Source organism: Lygodium microphyllum, chromosome 11 (genome assembly GCF_053477565.2).
Source record: "Lygodium microphyllum isolate KBCC chromosome 11, Lygodium_microphyllum_v1.1.10, whole genome shotgun sequence".
Taxonomy (NCBI): Eukaryota; Viridiplantae; Streptophyta; class Polypodiopsida; order Schizaeales; family Lygodiaceae; genus Lygodium; species Lygodium microphyllum.
Window position 1 is genome coordinate 94161611 of NC_141145.1, and position 21118 is coordinate 94182728.

General features: G+C 40.4%; 1 protein-coding gene across 1 annotated transcript in view; it reads left to right on the plus strand.

Moving 5' to 3' along the window:
• Window positions 1–1009: 1009 nt before the first annotated feature.
• Window positions 1010–21118, plus strand: part of LOC148029100 (ABC transporter G family member 28-like) — a 70031-nt gene continuing 49922 nt past the window's right edge. Inside the window, exons 1-4 of the mRNA XM_087687858.1 lie at window positions 1010–2522; window positions 2660–2736; window positions 3342–3641; window positions 4177–4234. Coding sequence (XP_087543984.1) covers window positions 2203–2522; window positions 2660–2736; window positions 3342–3641; window positions 4177–4234 — 755 coding nt within the window. The 5' untranslated portion in view covers window positions 1010–2202. The remainder of the gene's footprint in view (window positions 2523–2659; window positions 2737–3341; window positions 3642–4176; window positions 4235–21118) is intronic.

The window sequence follows — 21118 nt, forward strand, 5'->3', positions numbered from 1 at the left end:
ACAGCTGATGATAGTGAGTATAGTTGCTAATTTCGATTCAAAATAGTGAAAGTTTTTAAAGATAATTATACATTCTATGATCATTTGAATATTCTAGAGAATGGGCAGGCCTTATGGAGACAACTTACAAGGTTTTTGGTATTGACATGAAAACCTCAAGTTGTTTCTGTAGTGGGGTTTGGAAATTGTTATTATCATTAGTCATTAGTAGTAGTATTAAACCTCAAGTTGGTTTTGTATGGGGTTTGGAAATTGTTATTATTATTACTATTATTATTATTAAACCTCAAGTTGTTTTTGTATGGGGGTTTGGAAATGGGGTGGGTGGAGTTGACCCAGGCGGGCGGAGCTTCCATCGTGGGAGGAAGCCACGATGATACGATGCAGAGAAGTCGTGCGCAAAAGAAGCCCAAAAAGCAGGCTTCTCTCAAGCAACGTAGCCCACAAAAACAGGGGTGAAGGATATGAAGCCCACGAACAGGGGACGACTGAAAAAGAAGGGTCAAAGAATGTTTGATGATGGTAACAACCATGGAGAAGAGGAAGAGGAAGAAGGAGGAGGAGGAGGAGGAGGCATAACAGCATATTTACTGCAGTCACTCAGTGAGATCATCTCTCTCTCTCTCTCTCTCTCTCTCTCTCTCTGTGTAGAATAAACATGAGAATCTTCCCTTTCCTCGAAATCCCAGATTTCGATTTTTGTTCTTTTCTTCCTGGAGCCATTTGTTAATAAGCACAAGCTGCAGGATATTAAACCTGATCACAGGAGTTTGGGCTCAATTTTTTTTCGTCTTTCTATTCATGTTTAGAAATGGCAGTATATGGATGAATTGATTAACGTTTCCGTAAGCAAATCAATTGTAATAATAAACATTGGCCTTCGACGTGCAATATGGGGAGGACTTGACATGTATCGGTGGCCAACTCGTGCTTCCGAGAAAGACAATGTCTTGCTTGGCTTGTTTGACCATCCATAGTAATAAGAAAGCTTACAGATTCACAGATTTCTTATAATACCCAAACGCGCTTGGTCTCAACTTTCAACGTACTAACTGCTGAGAGGCAAATTAGGAAGCAGGTACCATCTGCAAAGATACCCTCAAACTGGATCTTCCGGATTTGCCAAGCTCCCTCTTTCAACTGCCCAATGTGGCCAAAATTGACCCCCTAACCTTGGCCCAATAGCCTTCCACGAGCTGACCAATTCCGTTTCTTTGACATCAAACTGTCAGATTCAATTCAATTTCAGGAAGCAGATCAACATTCAGTTTGAATATGGATTGGCATCCAATTTGAGTGTTCGGTTTGAGCAGATAGTAACTGCAGAATTACTCCCAGACTAGAATTTCGCAGACCTCCCATTCTTGGCCCAAAGGCCTTGCATAACCTGATTGGTTCCATTCCTTTGACATCAAACCATCAGAGGTCCATTGTGAATGCCAAGGAATAGGCCAACATCGAGTTTGAACATTGATTAACATATTGATCAACTTTGTGTTTCGAATTTGGATCAACCATCCACTTCGGAACCATACCCCTGCAAGTTGACCAGGCCTCTTTGAGCTCTGGTCCCTGTATCAGCTTCAGGAATTTCTTTGACAAGAAATGGGCCCACTGAATCTTCCATCCATTTAGACACACCTTAAGCTCAAGGTGATATTGTCCTGCTGTGTAGTGTTCTCTTGGACGTGCTTTGTATAATCCAATGACTGTTTCTTTACTTGGACACTGTTCTAATTGATCAAGTCTCCCCTTTAAGTCAACTCAATGGAAAGTATTGCTGCCCATTGGAAATTCAGTTTTTAGCAGCTGATTTGGTCTTAACAACTATGATCTTAAAGATCACTTAGTAACATCTCTAGACTACCATATCAATGGTTTCACATTCCCTTCTGTCAGCACATGGCAGCAGTGGGTTGTGCTTGTTCTAATTGTTTGCACGGCTACATTATACATCCTCATGTAACACATTTTCGTCATCTTACAACTGAGTGGCTAAATACAAGTGTTCTTTCCATTGATAGTCAGCTCATTTGAGGGTGTTACTTGCTGCTCCTTTCCTAGTTATGGTGGCTTAAATGTGATACGCTTGCTAAGTAAAATCTAGCTTTCTGCAATTCAATCACATAAATGCTAACATAAGAATTTGTGCTTGCTGAGAGTTGCAATCATCAATAAGCAGCAATTATTTCTCACATCAAGATGATGATCATTGATATGTTGCTTACAAGCAACCTGGCTATGAAGAAGATTTTCCCTGTTATGTTTCTCCTCTACACATACTTTCAGCCATTCATGGCTTCTCAACCCAGTCCCAGTATCTCAAACATACCATTCTCACCTCCTGCCATTCCCAGTATTCAAACCATACGATCCTTACCTCCTTCTTGTATATCTGTTCTTGCAAATTCTTCTGGATCACAAAAATCATGCCAACAGGATCTATATGGCAAGATTGGGGTTACTATAGAGTTTTACACACAGAAATTCGCCCAAAGCTATAGCGTCTGTATGGGTGATCCGTAAGTCATTTTCTTTCTCTTATGTGGTTCGGTTGAGGTGTTTGACTGGACTCTACTTTTCTGAGGGCCAGCAAGAATGCATTGGCGTGATTGCTTCCTGAATGCTAGTAAACTTACATATTCTTTATGGCTTTCAGGGTGCAGGAGAGAAATGCAGCCTTCGATTTTCGTGAGAACTTGACGTTCTTAACAACATGTTTACAAGATACACAAGGTTTGTCTCCACAGCTGGAGAGGATGTTACTGCTTCTACTTGCATTTCTCTTCATTCAGTTGATAGGAAAAGTTTCTTGTGAGGTGCAGCTTATGAAGTATCCTAGAAGGCATGTATAAAGACTTTTTTCTTTGCCTGTGGAATGAAGCCAGTACACAGTCTCTATTACCTACATTAGACAAAGTTAACTACAGCAGATAAACGTTTCAACTCTCCATGACTTGATTTTTGGGACTGGATCTGAAAACAGAGTTTTGTGATAGATCCTCTACTTTGACATCTCAAACATTTGTAGATATTCTTGAATCCCATGGTTTAAAGTTGCAAGGTGTTTCCTTTGGGCTTTATTGGAGACGAGCTGCACAATATCACCAAGAGATGCCTCTAGAAAACACTTTGTGAAAGCTTTTGGTCTTTTATAGCATTGAAAGTTGTGAACTCATGGTGTGTCGAATATATGAAACTTTCTTTCATGTTAAAAAAGTTTGTAATACTTTGATTTACTAGAGTCTAGGTTGTGTGTAAACTATTTCTTCACGATCAAAATGCTTTTAGTTCCTTGAGTAAATTATTACATCACTCATATTGAAAGTTTTTGTGGTCAGGATCTATTCTCAACCGCATTTGCAGTGGAGGGGAGATAAAGGCTTATCTGAATTCTTTAGTGAGTGTTATTTTGAGCAGCGCAACAGGATCGGCATCCTCACCCATTGCAAATATAAATTGCAATGACAGCAATTGGAGTCAGGGATGTGAGGCTGGTTGGTCAAAGAGCCTATTGGTGGGTGTAACTGGTATAGATGATCTTTACCAGAACATTAGTGTTATCCCTGAGCGAAGCAATTTAGCTGATCAACCATGTTGTGAAGGATTCTTTTGTCCCCAAGGCTTGGGGTGCATGCTACGTAAGCTTCCCAGACCAGTAGCTAAAGTATTCATGTAGCACATCTGTGCATGGACATGCATAGTCTTGTTTTGTTTAAGGTCTGCTGCTCTCCATGTTTATTCTTGAATGTGATTATGGTTGTACTCTTATATATTTATAAAACTGACTCAAAACAAAAATGGAGTGTATACCTTCGAAGTAAAGGTGTTACTGTCAATGATTTTTCTAAACCTGAGATCCCACACTATTTGACATCTGTGTTCAAATCAGCCGACTTGTGAGTGATAATTTTGTAAGAAGAAATATTGCGGCTGTTCATGTAAAGGTGAGCATGTAATAACTGATCAATTTGCAATCCATGGTACGGGAGTTTGTGTGATTACAGGGATTTTCCATATATTTATAGAGCTCAGAAGCATGTTATGTACGCACACATTCTTTTTTGGAACACATCTTCCATGTAAACTTATCACATTTACGAATGAGCTGTTTTTACATTGCATGCAAATGAGCATGTGGGCAAACATCATGTTGACATTTTTTCTTTTTTACAGCTTGTCCGCTAGGAGCTTGGTGTCCAAGAGCCAATCTGAGTGATGGCATATGTACTCCGTATGTTCTCATTCTTAGCAGAATTTCTAAGAATCTCATGAATTAACTGTGTGAATTCCATAAGTTTTGTGGCATGTGGGTTTCTTGAAAATCAAGATGCAAACTTTTCATTCTTATGTGCATGTATGAAGAAAGAAAATCTTTTGCAAAAGATTTATGACCAAATAAGTTTACCTTAGTATATGTGAGATGCCATCAGGAAAGATCAAGAAGTAAAACCAACAGGTGCTTAAAACGAAGGGAAACTCACCAAATCACCCAAATAGTTTCTGAAGGTTCCCCAAATACCCTGCAAATTTAAAAAAGTATGAAAATAACATTGCTATGAGACGATCAAAACTATATTGAGGATGTATTTCTTCAACAATAATCACCATTAAATGAACTCCTGAATAGTGACATTTGTCTCCATAAATTGTAAGCTTTTGTATGCCATTTGCATATCATACCATGAGAGGACGTCATTTGGTCATCTTGTATTTATGAAACATATCTCATAAAACCTATCCTCACAAAGACTTGCAAAATACGATGTATTAAACGTTTTGGTAAAATTACGAGAATTTCAGGGGCATTTGTGGAGTTTTGACCATAATTGAGGGGTATATTGGGAATACTGACCAAATATGAGGGGTATTTTGGTAGAGTTTTTACCTTTGAGTAGTATTTGGCAAATTTTATCACAAAATGGGGGCATTTTTGTAACTCTCTTTGAAATGAAACAACCAAGCCATCCTTTAATACATGATCATGATAATGCTGGCTGTCTAGAGTAGCTGTCATGTAAAGGCAATGATTTCTTGTAACATAAGCTGGTGTGTAGGTTGAGGATTTGGGGGTCCTTGTCCTACCAAGTGTTGGAATTTGGTTGCCATTTTGCCCCTGTACAAGCTATTAGACTTTTTTTTGGGGAGAGATCACTATGATGGTTGGGATTGAATAGAGAGGCCGTTAATGATGATGATATCATGCATGATTTGGAGTAAGCCCTCCACCCCACATCCTATTGTCAAAGTAGAGTGGGGGAAGCAACTACAGTTGTGGATGCACTCTTTTTAGCAATGACCTTACACAAGGTATGGGAGCTCTTATACCAGAGATATCCCAAACTGGCATTGACTTCGTCTAGATAGCTAGTAGTGGCAGGGGAAAGGTAATATTGGTACGTGACTTGGCTGAGTCTGCATGGGCTGAACATTTGACTGGCGGTTCCCGCCTTTTGATTCTATGTTTGATTATAGCCTACATAGCTCCACATTCCTATGCCAATCTGAGATGAATTCAGTCATCAGGGCCAATGTTTTGAGAGTTTAGACAGGAAGGACTTGAATCCAGCTGACTCCCTGCCGAAGATGGAGCCCTTGTTTGCTAGTCTTCAGCCATCAGCCCTCTTCCACTTGCTGTCCAGTCCCAAGCGATTGCTGCCATGTCATCTACAGCCCTTGACCCCTGTCCAGTGCTGCTATCTACTGCTTCCTGCTGCTGGGACCACTTCTTCAGCCTCGTGCTTGCAGTTTATGCGGGCTTTTCTGCTGTTCGGCTCCCCCAGAGGATCTTCCAGCTGGTGCTTTTTGTAGGGCAGGCCTAGTTTGCATTTTCTTCACCTTTTGCTGCTGTTGCCCAGCCTCCTACAGCTTCTCATGATCAGATGCCATCACTTTTGGGTGGTTATATTGTTGTGTTTACTAGTTCTAGCCCAGAGAATGCTGCATTTTGTTTTCCAGCTTTCTGTCCTTCCATTTTCAGCATCATCTTTGCTTCAACTAGTGGTCACAACACTGTTAATCCATCTTCGGTGGATCACTCTCCGACCATGCCCTCAGCCCACTCCTACGGGATCATTGGCTGTTAGACAGCAATGCCTTTGAGCATCTTGTACACTATTTGCTTCATTTATGTCATTCCTTCATTGGCTTTGGAGTTCTCTTTCTTCTTGTTTTACATTTTTGTGTTTGTATTTGAGTTCACTATGTTTCAATCTTGGTCGTACACCTTGTTTTTCTTTTCCAAACCCTAGCATATCTCCATATGGTATCAAAGCCGATGCTCTTCTAAAGAGTTGCTTGAGGTTATCGTTGATTGATTAGTTTGTTCTTGATTACACCAAAATCAAGCCCATCGGTTGTAGGTTCGTACAATCCATTTTTGTGTGAGCTATATTGCTCCTTCAGTTATGTAGGGATCGACTGTAAGTCATTACGGAGGTTTCAATTGGTACCAATATGGAGTACAAGAAAACTCTATGATTGACTGTAAGGAACGAATGTAAGTCATTACGGAGGCTTCAATTGGTACCAATATGGAGTATAAGAAAACTCTATGATTAGAGATGCTCCACAAGGTAATCCTTTATCTTCTTTTTCATTTGAGTTTGACTTTGGTGGTTCACATTCATCTTTACATTTCCCGTCCTTCCCTTCCACTTTCACTTCACATTTAGATTCTTTCCTATTCCATCTAGAACCCTATTTTAGACATGCCATAGATTATCCAGTCTTAGGTCACATTGTCTTTGATGCACATTCAAGTTTTAGGCCATCTCAAAGACACTCACATTGCACATGTAGTAAAGGACTTGACACTAGGCATGTAGTGGATAAGTTTATAGGCTATGTGGTACAAGAGCAAGGCACAAGGAACAATATGCAACAAGAAACTTTCATCAAATTGAAAGTTCACGCGTTGGAGTTGAGTTACATTGAAAGTTTCGCCTAGTGAGCATATCATTCAGGGTACTTAAGTTATTAAGCAAGCCTTGAGCGAAAGTTTTCTCCAATGAGTAGCTCATTTATGATTAATGATCAAGTCATTAATTAGTCTTTACTAAAAAAATTTGATTTGATTAATGAGCAATGGGTTATTCATTTGGAAACTTGATCTTGGCTATTTGGGGCTCTCTTTCTCTCTTCTTGTCTCACATTTTTTTGGAGTAGCTTAAGTCTGGAGAGTTGTAGCAACAAAAGGAGATGCATGCTTGGTGATTTTTGGTGATGAAGATCAATAAGAGGAGAGTGTTTTGCAACCATCCCAAGCTAGAAATTGGTCTCTTTCTTCTCCTTTTTCTCTCTCGACTGTGCAAGCTATGTTTTATAGTGGATCAGAATTAGGGTTTGCTGTTTGCAGTAGATCAATGGCTAGGTTTTGCAGAAATCAATCATTTTCGGTGTGGAATTGCTTGTTGAAGATATTCCAACCAAAATCCCCAATTTCCCCCTTCGTTTGGGTTGCTAAAGCATTGAAAATTTGGGGTAGACATTAGGGAAAATGTATTCAGACAGGAAGATTGCTTTTTCAGCTTATGAAAGCATTAAATTCTGCTTCCAATCTTAGGGAAAATGCATGCCAGAGATTAGGGTTTATGGTCAAGAGGCTCACAAGTTTGAATTATTTCAAATTGACAAAGCTCTAAGATTGTTGGACAATTAGAGTTGAGGTCTTATTTGACGAATTGGATTGGTTTGGTATGGAGATTCTTTCGAAATTCTCATTGATTATAGTGTGCCAGCAGTGAGAGAAACATAAATGCATTTCTCAATATCACGTTGGTCAACATTGGAGAGATTGTAGCTCTGTATGCTTAAAGATACACTAGTTTGAGTATCTAATTGAGATAGATTTAAAGCTTGTTGGTTAAGGTTGGTGAGAGTAACTAAGAACATAGAAGTTGGAGTGAATTTGGTCCATTGAAGAGCCAAGCATGTGGGGAATTATTAGCAAAAAATGTTTTGGTCTGTGACAGCCATGTTGATCACACGGGCGGGCCTCAAGTGGTTCGTGTAAAGGCTCTTCTTCAATATTAAAGAAATATCGTAAGTGACGCTTACATTGAGGGCCAATCTGGTGTCGTCTGTTGTGAAAGAGTGCTATAGCTCTCATATTTTGTGCCATTTTTTTTCTTTGCTAAATTGATAGTACATGTGCTACAAGTTTAGTTCTTTGCTCTATGGATTAGATCTAAAGGCTTGTTTGGATTAGCATGGAGATGGAGATGGTATCTTCTCTCTTGAGATCAAGCATCCTTTTTCCTTATCTTGACATCTGTCTTCTTTCCTTTCAGCTTGAGGGTTTTTTCTCATTTACCGTCATTTACTATACTACTACTTTCTTTGTTTTTCATGTTAGATGGTGGTTGTGACTACGACTGTAACGTACCCGCCTTTATTACATGACGAGTAACGTTTTAGTAGTTGCCCAGAGTTTACCTTCCAGCCGTCGCTATCTGCATTCTAACGAGAATGATCGGATTTTGTCTGGCTCTATCACCCTAGGTCTACCCTGCAGGGGAAGTGTCCTGCAGTTACCCACGGAGGACCGACCTAAAGGTTCCTAATTGACCTAACAGTCACCTATCAACAACTAGCTCACATTCAGAGGTGTCCTTCGAGAGGCTTCTTGTCCGGAAGGAGTGACTGCTATTACCCTTGATTCATGGAGTACAACACTTTTTTCGAGTAGTAGACTAAGGATTTATGAAATCCCTTGTAGTGCTTTGGTACAATCACCTTACCTTTTCCCTAAGATAATTTACAGTGCGAGTTCTAGACCAAACCCTAGGTAAGTCAGCGAATTGGCCCTTCCTAGAGTTTCTTCCTAGCGTTTATTTTTGGAGAAACCTCTTGGCTAACCAAGACCACCTTGCCATGGGATTGGATTCGTCGAGAATCCACTCACCCGCTTCTCTCTATGGAAGTTCTTAGTTATCTAATTACCTACCACATTACGTGAAACATATAAAATTAGCTTCATTAATTAAAAGAATCCTTTTATTCACAATTGTTCGTTTTCGTAATTTACTCACGGACATATAATCAGAATAAAACAAATTCATTGATTATGTTCCATAATGTGTGTTCTTCCACCCATACAACATAAAAATTACAATTTCACATGCTGCCTCATCCGGCGCATCTGTAAGATCAAATCCACCTATAGCTAGTGTTTTTAGGTGTCCCAAGTAGAACTTTGGCCATACAGGGGACCAAGTAGTTCCTAGGTGCATAAAGGATTTACTAGCCAGAGCCCCCTTGGCACTTTATCCACCTCCTACTTAATACGATCCCTGTTGGGAGACCTCTCGCCATCAGAGCCGGTCCATGCTTTCGCGGGCGGTAAAAACATCATCTCTTGGTATGGGGGGGATTCATCACCTATCCTTGGGGGAGGTATAGGGCTCCTCAATTTTTCTCTGTTCCAATACTTAATTCAATCAGGATCTAATCTAGAAAATCATAAATAAGATTGATGTCTTCAAGCAATTATGACTTCAATCAATCATGCTACTTTCAAGTGATGGTTAATCTAGTAGCAATTGACACTTGAATTTCACATAATGAACTCTTCCCCTTAGAATTTAACTAAGGGTATCTAGATTTTGGGGTCTCTAACTTCCTAGTTTAAAGTTTATTCTTGTAACCAAGTTTCTTGGTGTCTTAAGTCAGTTTCTTTAACCTAGAGTTATTTTTGGTTTTTTTAAAAATAAAAATATTCTATCAGAGCTTCTAGATTTAAACTATATCATTGGCTAGTTTCTTTAGGGTTTCATTCTTAGTAAGGTTTTTGTAGTTGCCCTAATAGTTTCTAGCCTATAAGATATTCTAATAACCAAGTGAATACTCTATCGTAGTATTTCTCAAGAGACTTATCTTATTTCTATTGAATTTGGATAGAAATTTTTAGAAAAACATGTGGTATCGCGGTTAGTAAAGGGTTGTTATGTGCGCCCGTGACTCCGTTAGTGACTCTCGTACTCGCAACTCCAACTATTGCTTCCACGTTAGTAGGGTCAATCACGATTTTTGCTTTTGAATTCGTTTTCTTCGGAGCCATGACGGAAATATGATTCGTAGAAGAAGAAGAACACGATAGTAATACCGGTTGGCAAGGGTGTAAGACTCTCAATGATGATGGTGGTTATTGCAGGTTTCAATGATGTAGGCCTCGTGGATGGTTCTTGCCTCGTGGAGAGCAATACTTCTCTCTCTCTAGTAGACGGAATAGAAACGAGAGTAGAGGTATAACTTCTAATTGGATTGATAGAATAGGTAAAAGTTCTTCAGTGTCTTATCTTCTTGGAATAGTATAGAAGAGGATGAGAGACCTTCTGCGTATCCCTTTCCTTGGGTTGAATGGAATGATGTCTCTTCGTCTCGCGGAATATAGTCTCCTTCTTCTCGATCAACGTCTTGTCCTCATCAAGATTGCTCTTGTCCCCTCTTCCTGGTCATCCCCAAGCCCTTAATTTATAGTTTTGCAGGGGGGGGGTTAAAAGAGAGGACGCTTGTTTTTTTAGCGTTTTTCAATGACATCATTGATGACAGAGAGAACGCTGTCTTTTAGCGCTTCTGTTGACATCATTGATGACGTCAAAGAGGAAGCTCCATTTTTGTAGCCGAAGATAAAAATTTACGAATCTATAGGCGAGCACCGCGCGGTGCGTCGTTGGGCGGCTGTCACTCCAAGGCTTACGAGTAAGGCGATGACCAAGGCATAGACCTTGGCATCTTGGCCTTGGTATGTCGAGCTAAAATATGCATTACTTGTTGATTAGCCTCATAAACAGCCCCAAAACACACTAAAAATGCTCTTTTAGAGTAAAACCCTAAAAGGGGGAGCGGTTCGAGAGAGTTCAGTGAAAACCCTAAAAGGGGGAGCGGTTCAAGAGAATTTAGTGGAAACCCTAATTATTGGGCCGCCCTTTTACATCTATAAATAGACAGGTTGCCCCATTCAGCCATTATCCTTGTTTGCAGGTTACACCAGCCCACACACCCTTTGCTGCTGCTGTTGGCGCCCACTTTCCAGCTTGCAGCCCGACTCCATCTGCTGTCCAGCCATCATCGACTGCAGCCACATTATCTTCAGCTTGTCCATTGTTATAGGCGACAGCTCTCAGCTGTTGGTGACTGCTTCAGAATGTCCTAGACTGCTGTTCAGCCTGCTGTCCATCATGTCCAGGGTTAGCCAGGCTGTGTTGCCAGCATTGCAGGCCCTGACACTCTTAGACACTGACTGTTTCAGCCTGCTGTTTACAGCAGACTGTGCACAGTTTCCAGCCTCCAATCGGTGGTACACTGCTGTGTTTACCAGTTTCCATTCTCTAGATTGCTGCGTTTTGGTGACAAGCCTGCCGCCATTTACTATTCAACACTCCTACACTCTAACTGGTGGTCACAAACTTGGGATCCGTCTTTGGTGGACGTCACACTTTGACATTGCTTTGCCCTTGAGCACACTGTACACTCTTACATTCATTTACAACATTCATTCACTTCGGAGTTGTGTTCTCTCTCTCCCTTCTTCTGTTTGTGTTTGAGTTTGAGTTTTGCGTTTTGCGTTTAGGGTTTGAGTTTTGCCCTTTGTGTCTGTGTCTATCTCTTTGTGTTTTTGTCGTGGTTGTACACTTTGTGTGTCCTTAGTGCAAACCCTAGCAGTTTCCTTCACATGGCATACACGGTAACAGGCTACGAAGGCTTCGTTGGCGCGGTTGGTTGCATGCGAGGTCACCCATCCCGGCAGTGTTGTCACCCAATTGCACTTAATTGCCAAGTGACTATCCACTAGGCCAGTTCTTTTTATTGTTTTATACTATAAACATAGTTTCAATAAGCTAGTCTTGGGAGGGTCTCCTAAGTTTTTCTTCCATGAACTAGCGTATAATATCTCAATAATAATAATAATTATTATTATCTTCATAATGAGAGTTAGTTTTATAATTGGAGCTAGTTTTTTTTAAAAAAATAAATGCCTAAATAATCACTAAAATGACCATTGTAGAAGGCCTAAATTACTTAGTAGTATCAAGTATAGCCCAGACTCACACGAGTTGGCTAGATTGCTAACACCCTCTCTCAAATCATGGGTGATTTGATACAATACAATGATACAATGATACTCATAAACAACAAAGAACCACCAAACCATGGATACTGAATTAGTGGGTTATCAAGCCATCGCCAAGGTGCCTTTGAGAGAACTTGAGGTCAATGTCGATCATACTTGTCAAAAATGCCTTTGAATACATGTGACCATGGGTTCCTCGCCTTTGGCCAAGACTGCCAAAGTGTCCTCTCGTATGAGCTCAAGACTAGGAGCCAATCTTGCTCACATAAAAGAAAATAGCTCATCATGAACTTGGATGTTGATCCCAACTCTAGGATTTGAATCTGCTCACATTAAAGAAAATAGCTTATCATGAACCTGGATGTTGATCCCAGCTCTAGAAAACAACGATCACAGTCAGGGTCCTCGGCTCTTAGACTGGTTTAGTGATTTTTCGCGGTGAAGCCTAATAGTCTATACCACATGATCCATTTTCTTATCGAGCTGACAGTTGAGGGCTTTGTGTTCCATAGCTTCCAGGCATTAGCTACATCTCGGGAGTCTACAAACAATGAGCATCTTTGGCATCTTTGTCTAGGGTATCTTGGCTATGACTCTTTATGAGTTGTCTTGTTGTGAGATGGTGGATGATCATTTGAGATATATGTGGGTATACTTTCTCAAGCATAAGTCCGATGCTTTCACATATTTGTTTGCTTGGTTGCTGCTACTTCATAATTAGATGGGCCATCATATTGGTTGCACGAGGAGTGATAGCGATAGTGAGTTAATCTTCCAGGAGTTTTTCGAGTTTCTACACCAGTGTGGCATATCTTGCTAGCTCATCTCTATCAACTCCCTCTCTCAGAATGGAGTTGTAGAGCATAGGATCTGGATAGTTGTGGAAATGACATGCTCTATGCTATTTGGAGTAGAGCTTGCTAAGCGTCTTTGGGTTGAGGTTGCTAACATTGTGGTGTATATCTCCAACCAGTACGCAACTGCGGTTCTCCCTCATAAGACCCTACATGAGGCATTCTTTGGCTCTGGTCTTGTCATATCCCACTTCACAGTCTTTGGATATCGTGCGCGCACTTGTGCGCACACACACTCTTGATGATAAAATAAGGAAACTTCTTTGGTTAATTCATGCTAGGTCAAACTTAGCTTACTTAGTCAATATTCTTAGTTAGTATTGACAGTACCTAGGATGTCACATTGGATTGTATGTCTTCGTGTTATGTGTTATTTTATGGTGTACTTATTCTTATGGCCTCACTTATCATTTTGGTTTATGCTTGCACAGGTATACTGATTTTGATTGGGTAAGAGATCTTGATACTCTGCATTCCCATGGTGGCTACCTCTTCACTTTGGGCAAGCTCCCATTTCTTGGTCTAGTCGTAAGCAAGAGATGGTGGCGGGTTTCACGGCTGAGATTGAGTATAGGGCTCTCTTTGATGGCACCACCGAGGCCATCTATCTGAGGAGCATACTAGCGATGCTTCACTTTCCTTGTGACTCTTCCACCGTTGTCTACTATGACAACCAAAGTGCCATTGCCTTTGCGGGCAATCCTATCATCACACCACGGACATGACACGTGGGAGTTCACTTTCACTTTTCGAGAGAGTAGGTTGAGCTAGGCACTATCCACCTAGAGTTTGTATCTTCATCAGACAATTTTGGAGACATTTTGATCAAAGCGATCAATGGACCGGTTCTTCATTACGTTTTACCCAGGATCGGCTTGAGCCTTGGGTACACTCTTTCCTATTTCTTTAGATTGACAGGGAGAGAGTGCTTTCCTTTTGCTTTTTTTTTTTTCCAGCTTGAGAGGCAGTAACTATTTCTCTTGATAGTAACAATATGATATGATTGTAAAAGGGCACTTGGACAAGTGAGCAATTTCCTGCGCGGACACTATCTAAGTGACACCGCTACATTGCATTTTGCGTGAGCATGACATCTTGCATCTTCCTTTGCATTACCCATGCATTGGCATTTTGTTCATGTAAACATGTATCTGTGTGTATTTATCCCTTTTTAGTCTTTTGGAGTGGTCGACTCTGGATCCACCATATTCATGGCATTGCAAATGGCAATCTCCAAGGCAGTTCTTCCTACCTTGCTTGCTTGCTTCATATCTTTGCTATATTTGTGTCACCCACACCTTAGCCATTTTTCTTTTTCACCGATACCTAGTAATGGTAGATCGTAGGGATAATATGCTTGTTTTGTGGGATTTGACCATTCATTATCACTCTTCTGTTTGGGGCATGGATACTCAATAGGATGAAAACTCATTTGAAACCTTCACTTAATGTTAAATCTAAAAAAACTACAAAGTGCTAAAAAAAAAGTCCATAGGCGATTCTATCTGCCTTTGCAAGACTTGGTAGGCCATTGGGTAGCTTATGTGCACTCTTTGTTCGATGCCCTGGTCTCTCTAGGGTGATCATTGTGGCTCCCTTGGTAAGATAACCATCGCCTCTGTAGTCTTAGTAGGCTACTGGGCAGTAGACCCGCACCCTTTGTTCGATGCTTTGGGTGCTTTGGGGTGGGACGCCTTGGGGTAAAAAGATAAAGAAAAAAAAAGGAGGGACTTAGTTGGCCTACTTTTCGTGGCACCATTGTTGGGCTGAGAGGATGTGTTGAGCTAAAAGTGCATTAGCTTCACTTAAACAGTCCCAAAACATGCTTAATTAAGGAAGAAACCTTGTTTATTTAAAAGGAAATGTGTTCTTGGAGAGTGTTTGTATCCCATAAGCACAAACCCACTTGGGAGGGCCCAAACTTTTTGTAAATAGGTATGCTGCCCTCCATTTAGTCTTAATCTTGTTTTTGCAGATTTTAGGTATTTCAGCTTGTTGCCCACACCTTGGGCGTGGAGGACATTGTGGTCCAAGCTGGCCATTGTTGTCTACCATACACTGTCTGGCGCCTGTTTCGAGCCTACCATACACTGTTCGGAGCTGATTTCAGCGTGCTGATTGCTACTGGTAGTTCTCCTGTGGTTTTAGTCTTTCTCTCTTGTAGCTTGCGTTTGCTGTTTTTTCTCTCCTGTAGTTAGCGTTTTTAGTATTTCTTCCTTCTCACATGCGTTTTTCGTCTCTCTCTCTCTCTCTCCTTGCGTTTTTAGTCATTCTCTCTCTTGCATTGCTATCTATATCATATTCAGCCTTCCTTGGTTGCGTTTGTTGGTGTTTCACATTTAGAGACTATCTTGTTGCGATTCGGGATTCGTTCGGAGTACAACACACTCTCTATCTCATTACTCTTGCCTTGGTCCTTGAGATACAAGAGTTAGAGGTACAATATTTATTCACTATATAGTGTGTTTGCTGCATGGCACTATATATCCAATAGTGATATCACTCCATTCATTCTCTGTGTTCATTGTCTCTGAGTTGCCCTAACCCTAACTGTTGTACGGTGTTATTTGTGTTTTTGCGCTAGGGTATTTCTTCACATGTATCAGATCTAGCCTTCCTTGGCTGCGTTTGTTGTTGTTCGATATCTGAAGATTGCCTTGTTGCGATCCGGGATCTGTTCGGAGTATGTCATACTGTCCAGCTCATTACCCCTGCCGTGATTCTTGAGATACAGGAGTTCGAGGTACAATATTAATTCACTGCATAGTGTGTTTGTTGCATGAGCATGGTATATTAAAGAATCATATCATTTCATTTAGTCTGTGTGTTCATTGTCTTTGAGCTACCCTAATGCTAACTGTGTTTTTCTATCAGATTGTGCTTTGTTATATGGTATTATTTGTGTTTCTGTGTTAGGGTATTTTCTTCACAACATGTAGGTGTCTGCTAATAAAGAATAGTCTCGATCTTCTTGGGGTCCATGAAGATTACTCTTTGAGAGACATTGTACTTATTTGATAGAAAAAGCCACTTCTCAACTTTGCATATAGTATTTTTTCTTTGAGCTTTTTCAAAACTAATTTTACATGGTGCTCATGCTCCTTTGGATCTTTTGAGAATATCAAGATATCATCCAAGTATATAACTACAAAATCATCTAGATGCTTTTGGAAAATATCATTCATTATATGTTGAAACATTGCAAGAACATTGGTGAGACCGAATGGCATAACAACATACTCGAAGTGCCCATACCTTGTACGGAAGGTTGTCTTCCATTCGTCTTCTTCTTTGATCCGTACAAGATTGTAAGCTCCTCCTGGATCAATCTTTGTGAAGATCTTGGCTTTTCCAAGGCGTTTCAAGAGCTGTGGTATCAACGGCAAAGGGTATCGATTCTCGACTGTTGTCTTGTTAAGTCCTCAATAATCCATACACATTTGAAGTGACCTGTTTTTCTTCTTCACGAACAGAATTGGAGATCTAGCAGGAGACTTTGAGTGTCTAATGAAATCCTTAGCTAAGTTCTCATCAATGTTCTTGCGTAGTTCAACTAGTTCATGAGGGGATAGCTTGTAGATGGGTCCAAAAGGTGGTTGAGCCTCCTCAGCACAATCATATGGTTTGTGCTCGGGCAAGAGATTTGTATTATTTTTTTCAAAGACATCTTGGAATTCTTGACATTGGCTTGGTAGCTTGACTAACTCATCCTTACTAGTTTCTTGAGTTGGTATATGATATATCATGTAGGTCGGTTCTTGTCTTGTTGTGTGCATAAAGACTTTGACTTCTAGATATACTTACTTTTCTTGATTTTCATGACGTGTAATCTTTTGCTTAATCCAATCAATTTTTGGATTGTGTTTCTTTAGCCAAGGCATCCCAAGGATGATTGGATTTGTGGGACTAGATATGGCAATAAAGCATACACAAGATTTGTGATTGCCAAGAGTTACCATGAGTGGCCAGGTTTCCTTGATAATATCTCCAGATGCTAGAGGTTTTTCATCCACGACTTTAGTTGGTGTAGGATTGGTCTTTTGGAGCACTGAAATCTAGTATTCATTCACAAAGCCATCATCAATGAGACATATGGAGGCCTCGGAATTGACTAGGGCTTTGAGGAAAAGGGTCTTTCTCAACAAGATTATTTGGACTATGACAAGGAAAGTTTCCATGGGTGTGGTTGGAATCAAGAGACCCTTTTTTATATCAAGGTCCGGTTGTACGGTCTCATTTACGACCAAACATCCTTGTTTTCTTGCTCAAGGGTGGTTGCAACAACTCTTGGGGTTCTTGCTATCTTATTTTGCAATTGAGGGCAATGTGTCTAGGGTTTCCACAATATAGGCATAGATGATTCTCTCTTTGTCTTTGCTTTTCTTGTGGGGTGAAGGGTTGTAATTTGGTATTATCTATTTGTATTGGTCTGGTCTTGGTTTCTTCTTTGATGCGATCTTTGATTGGGGCTCTTATTTGGGCAATTTAGGGCAATGTGTCCAGGGTTTTCACAATATAGGCATAGATGATTCTCTCTTCCTCTTTGCTTTTCTTGTGGGGTCAATGGCTGGAATTTGGTATTATCTATTTGCATAATTTTATGTGTAGGGGCACAAGGTACAATTATAACTTAACAAGATATGAGAAATCCTACAACTAGGGACTGTAGGTATGGACAACAAGACTTGATAGGATATGAAGGTTTTCACAACTCGGGACCGTAGGCATGGATACAAGATATTAGAATTACAAGATCTCCCTCGATGGGGATGAACAAGATACAAGACAGACTACAGTAGTAGACAAGATCTTGTAGTATGAGATTACAACCTAAGAGGGCAATAGGAGATAAGGCAAGACCAGATACCATGACTAGACAAGAACTAGAATTGGAACTTGAAGTTACTTACTCGGAGATCTTGACTCCTTGAGCTCCTAAGATTGGCATTGACAAGATTGAGAAGCTCTATGGCAAGGCTCTCCTTTTGTAGGTGTTGGAGGGCGACTAAAGATCTTTTAGAATATTCCATGACGATATCATGGATAATGAAGGTGATGATATGGCATATCTTCTAGAAGGTTCTATGATGATATGGCAAGGATAAGTTTGCATGGTTGGCTCGAGGATGTCTTGTTAAGGGTGCGTTTGTATGGGATGTGGATTCATATGGCATGGGCAAGAATTAATCCGTACACTTCATCATGGCATGTCCGTGACACCTAGCTCTTGAAAATGGTTTTCTTCATGATGTTTGGTATGTATGTGGCATTAAGAAGAGCTTGCTTTCTCTTGGGCAGCTAAACAACAGGGGTTACTTTACTACATTTGGTGGTGGAATGTGGAAGATATAGAAAGGATCTATGCTAGTCACTAGAGGTGGTAAAAATGGAACTCTATATTATCTTTACTGCAAGGCACTTCTTGGAAAGTTTCTTACAGTTACAAAAGTGCAGGTACACATGGAGTTATGGCACAAGCGTCTTGGATACATGAGCCAGAAGGGTTTACAGGCACTTTTTTCACTTTGGAGAGTTGATGTGAAAAACTCAAAGCTTGACTTTTGTGATGATTGTATTTTGGGTACACATGTAAAGAGTTTATACTCTCATGGAGCCTCTAGAAAGATATCTATTTTGGATATAGTCCATTTTGATGTATGTACCATGCCAATAAAAACTCATAGTGGTTTCCGTTATTTTGTGTCTTTTATTGATGATCATTCTAGAAAGCTATGGGTTTACTTGCAAAAAAGCGAGGCATTGGACGTCTTTAAATTTTTTTATGCATTTGTTAGTACTCAAAAGGGTTTAAAATTAAAATGCATAAGAATAGACAATGGGGGAGAGAGGCTCTTTTACTACTCCCGTGTATATATACTTGTACATGTTAACACACCCTTGTGGATGTAAGTATACCGTACCCTAAGTATAAATACATTCTTTTCTTCTTTGTGTGTATCACAATGGTACACACCCATTTCTCAACTCTCCACTCTCTCTTTGCACTGCATTGTTGAATGCACCTCGATGGACGCATAGACTATCCGACTTCTTCCTCTTGCGCCCTTCACTTGGTAGGTTTTGTCAAAAGATGATGTACCGGTGAGATAGTAGGGTTTGCGGGGAGGAACATAGAGTGAACTCGGCAAACATTGAGAAGTGAAGAGAAGAAAGGAGAAACTCTGTTGAATGGAACGATGAAGATCTGAATCATGAAGTGAATGTGATACAAGGGAACAAGGGTGTGGTAGCACAAGGAAGATGATGAAGACAACTATGAACTATGAACCGCAATGTCCTCCTGAAGGGGTATGAGGGGAGTGGAGAGGCTAGAAAGAAGAGGTAACGGGCTGAATGAATCACCCGTGAAGAATGGGTAATAGAGGTAACCTATAAATAGGCAAGAGACTATCTAGAGTGGCGCTCAAAGGGAGGGCACTAGTTGTCTAGGGTGGTGCACTGAAACGTGTTGTCTAGATGGTAAAAGTGGAACCAATGAAACGTGAAACTAGACGAAGAGCCGAATCCACTCAGTGAAACGTCTGACAATCTTGAAAAGAGTGTACGAGAGCCTCATCTCTCCTCCCAACCTCGCCTAGATAGTTGTAGGCACCTCCCTTCTCGTTTTCTCTGCAAGCCGTCCACTTCAAGTGAGTTCTACTATTCTCGGACTCTCTAACTCTCTAGGCTCCCCTAGACCTCGTTCGGGTGCCCAAGGCCCCCGGACGGTCATCCCTCCCGCCTGTTTCCCATAATTTACCTTATCGTCCTCAAAAACAATACTTGGAAGGTCCAATTGTAAATTGGGAAACCTTTTTCTTAGGGTACTTACTCGCTCGCATGTTGAGCTTTCTTCTGAACAATCTTTCCACTTAACCAAACATTCTTGATAAATAGTTTTCCTTGTTCGTCTGTTACAAACATTTAATATTCTTTCTGGTTCATGTGGATTAGATTGGTTATCTAATAGCTCCTCAAGTTTATCATTTAAGATTAGATTATTCAAATCACCCAGCTTCTTCCTTAGCTTACTTACATGAAAAACTGGATGTATTTTACTACCAGTAGGTAGTTGGAGCTTGTAAACCTGTTCTCCCATCTTTTTAAGTATTGTGAAAGGACCACAATACCTAGGTGAAAGCTTTGGACATCGTCCTGTTTTCATGGTTTTAGTTTGTTTAGGCACCTTAAGATAGACCAATTCTCCTTCTTCAAAGGAGATGTCTCTTCGGTGAGGATCTGCATAAGCTCTAGCTTGATTTTGAGCTTTCTTAATATTTTCTTGAGCAAATTTTAACATACTATTCATATCCTCCAAAAAATCCTTGGCTGCCTAAACCTTTTCCTTATGCAGTCTCACTGCATGAGGAGCTCTGGGCTGAAACCCATACATTAACATAAATGAACTATATCCAGTGGAAGAGTGCTTGGCACTATTATATGCAAACTCTGCTATTGGTAGATACTCTTCCCAATTAGTTTGCCTTTTACTTACATATGCCCTAAGCATATCTTTAAGGATTTGGTTAACCCTTTCAGTTTGCCCATCAGTTTGCGGGTGGTCCGCCGTACCCATGCTAAGTTTAGTATCCAACTTCCTAGATACTGCACGCCAAAATTGACTATAAAATTTTCTATCCCGATCAGAAACTATATTTGTCGGAAGGCCATACAATCGGTATATGTTTTCTACGAACAATCTAGCCAATTTTGGTGTTTTAACATCAGTTGAAGTTGGAATAAACCTAGCCATTTTGGTTAACCTATCCACAATCACCCACACAAAGTCGCGCCCCCTCTGTGTTCTGGGTAATGCAATAATAAAGTCCATGGAGGTACTCTCCCATTTTCCTGAAGGAATCTCTAATGGACGGAGAAGTCCTTCCATTTTCAGTCTTTCAGCTTTATTAACTTGGCATTTATTACATTTGACCACATAGTCAAGGACGTCCTTATTCATTCCAGGCCAATAGAACTGCCTTTTGATAAGACTATAAGTCTTATTAACTCCTGGATGTCCCGTGCTAGGGGTATCATGACACTCAAAGAGTATCTGGCGCCTTATTTCTTTATCTTTCAGGACACATATCCTAGGCCCTTATGGAGTAAATAACCATTATCAATGGTAAAATTCTTCCACTTGAATCCCATTTGAGCAACCCATGATACTCCATTTCCTTGTTGAACATCC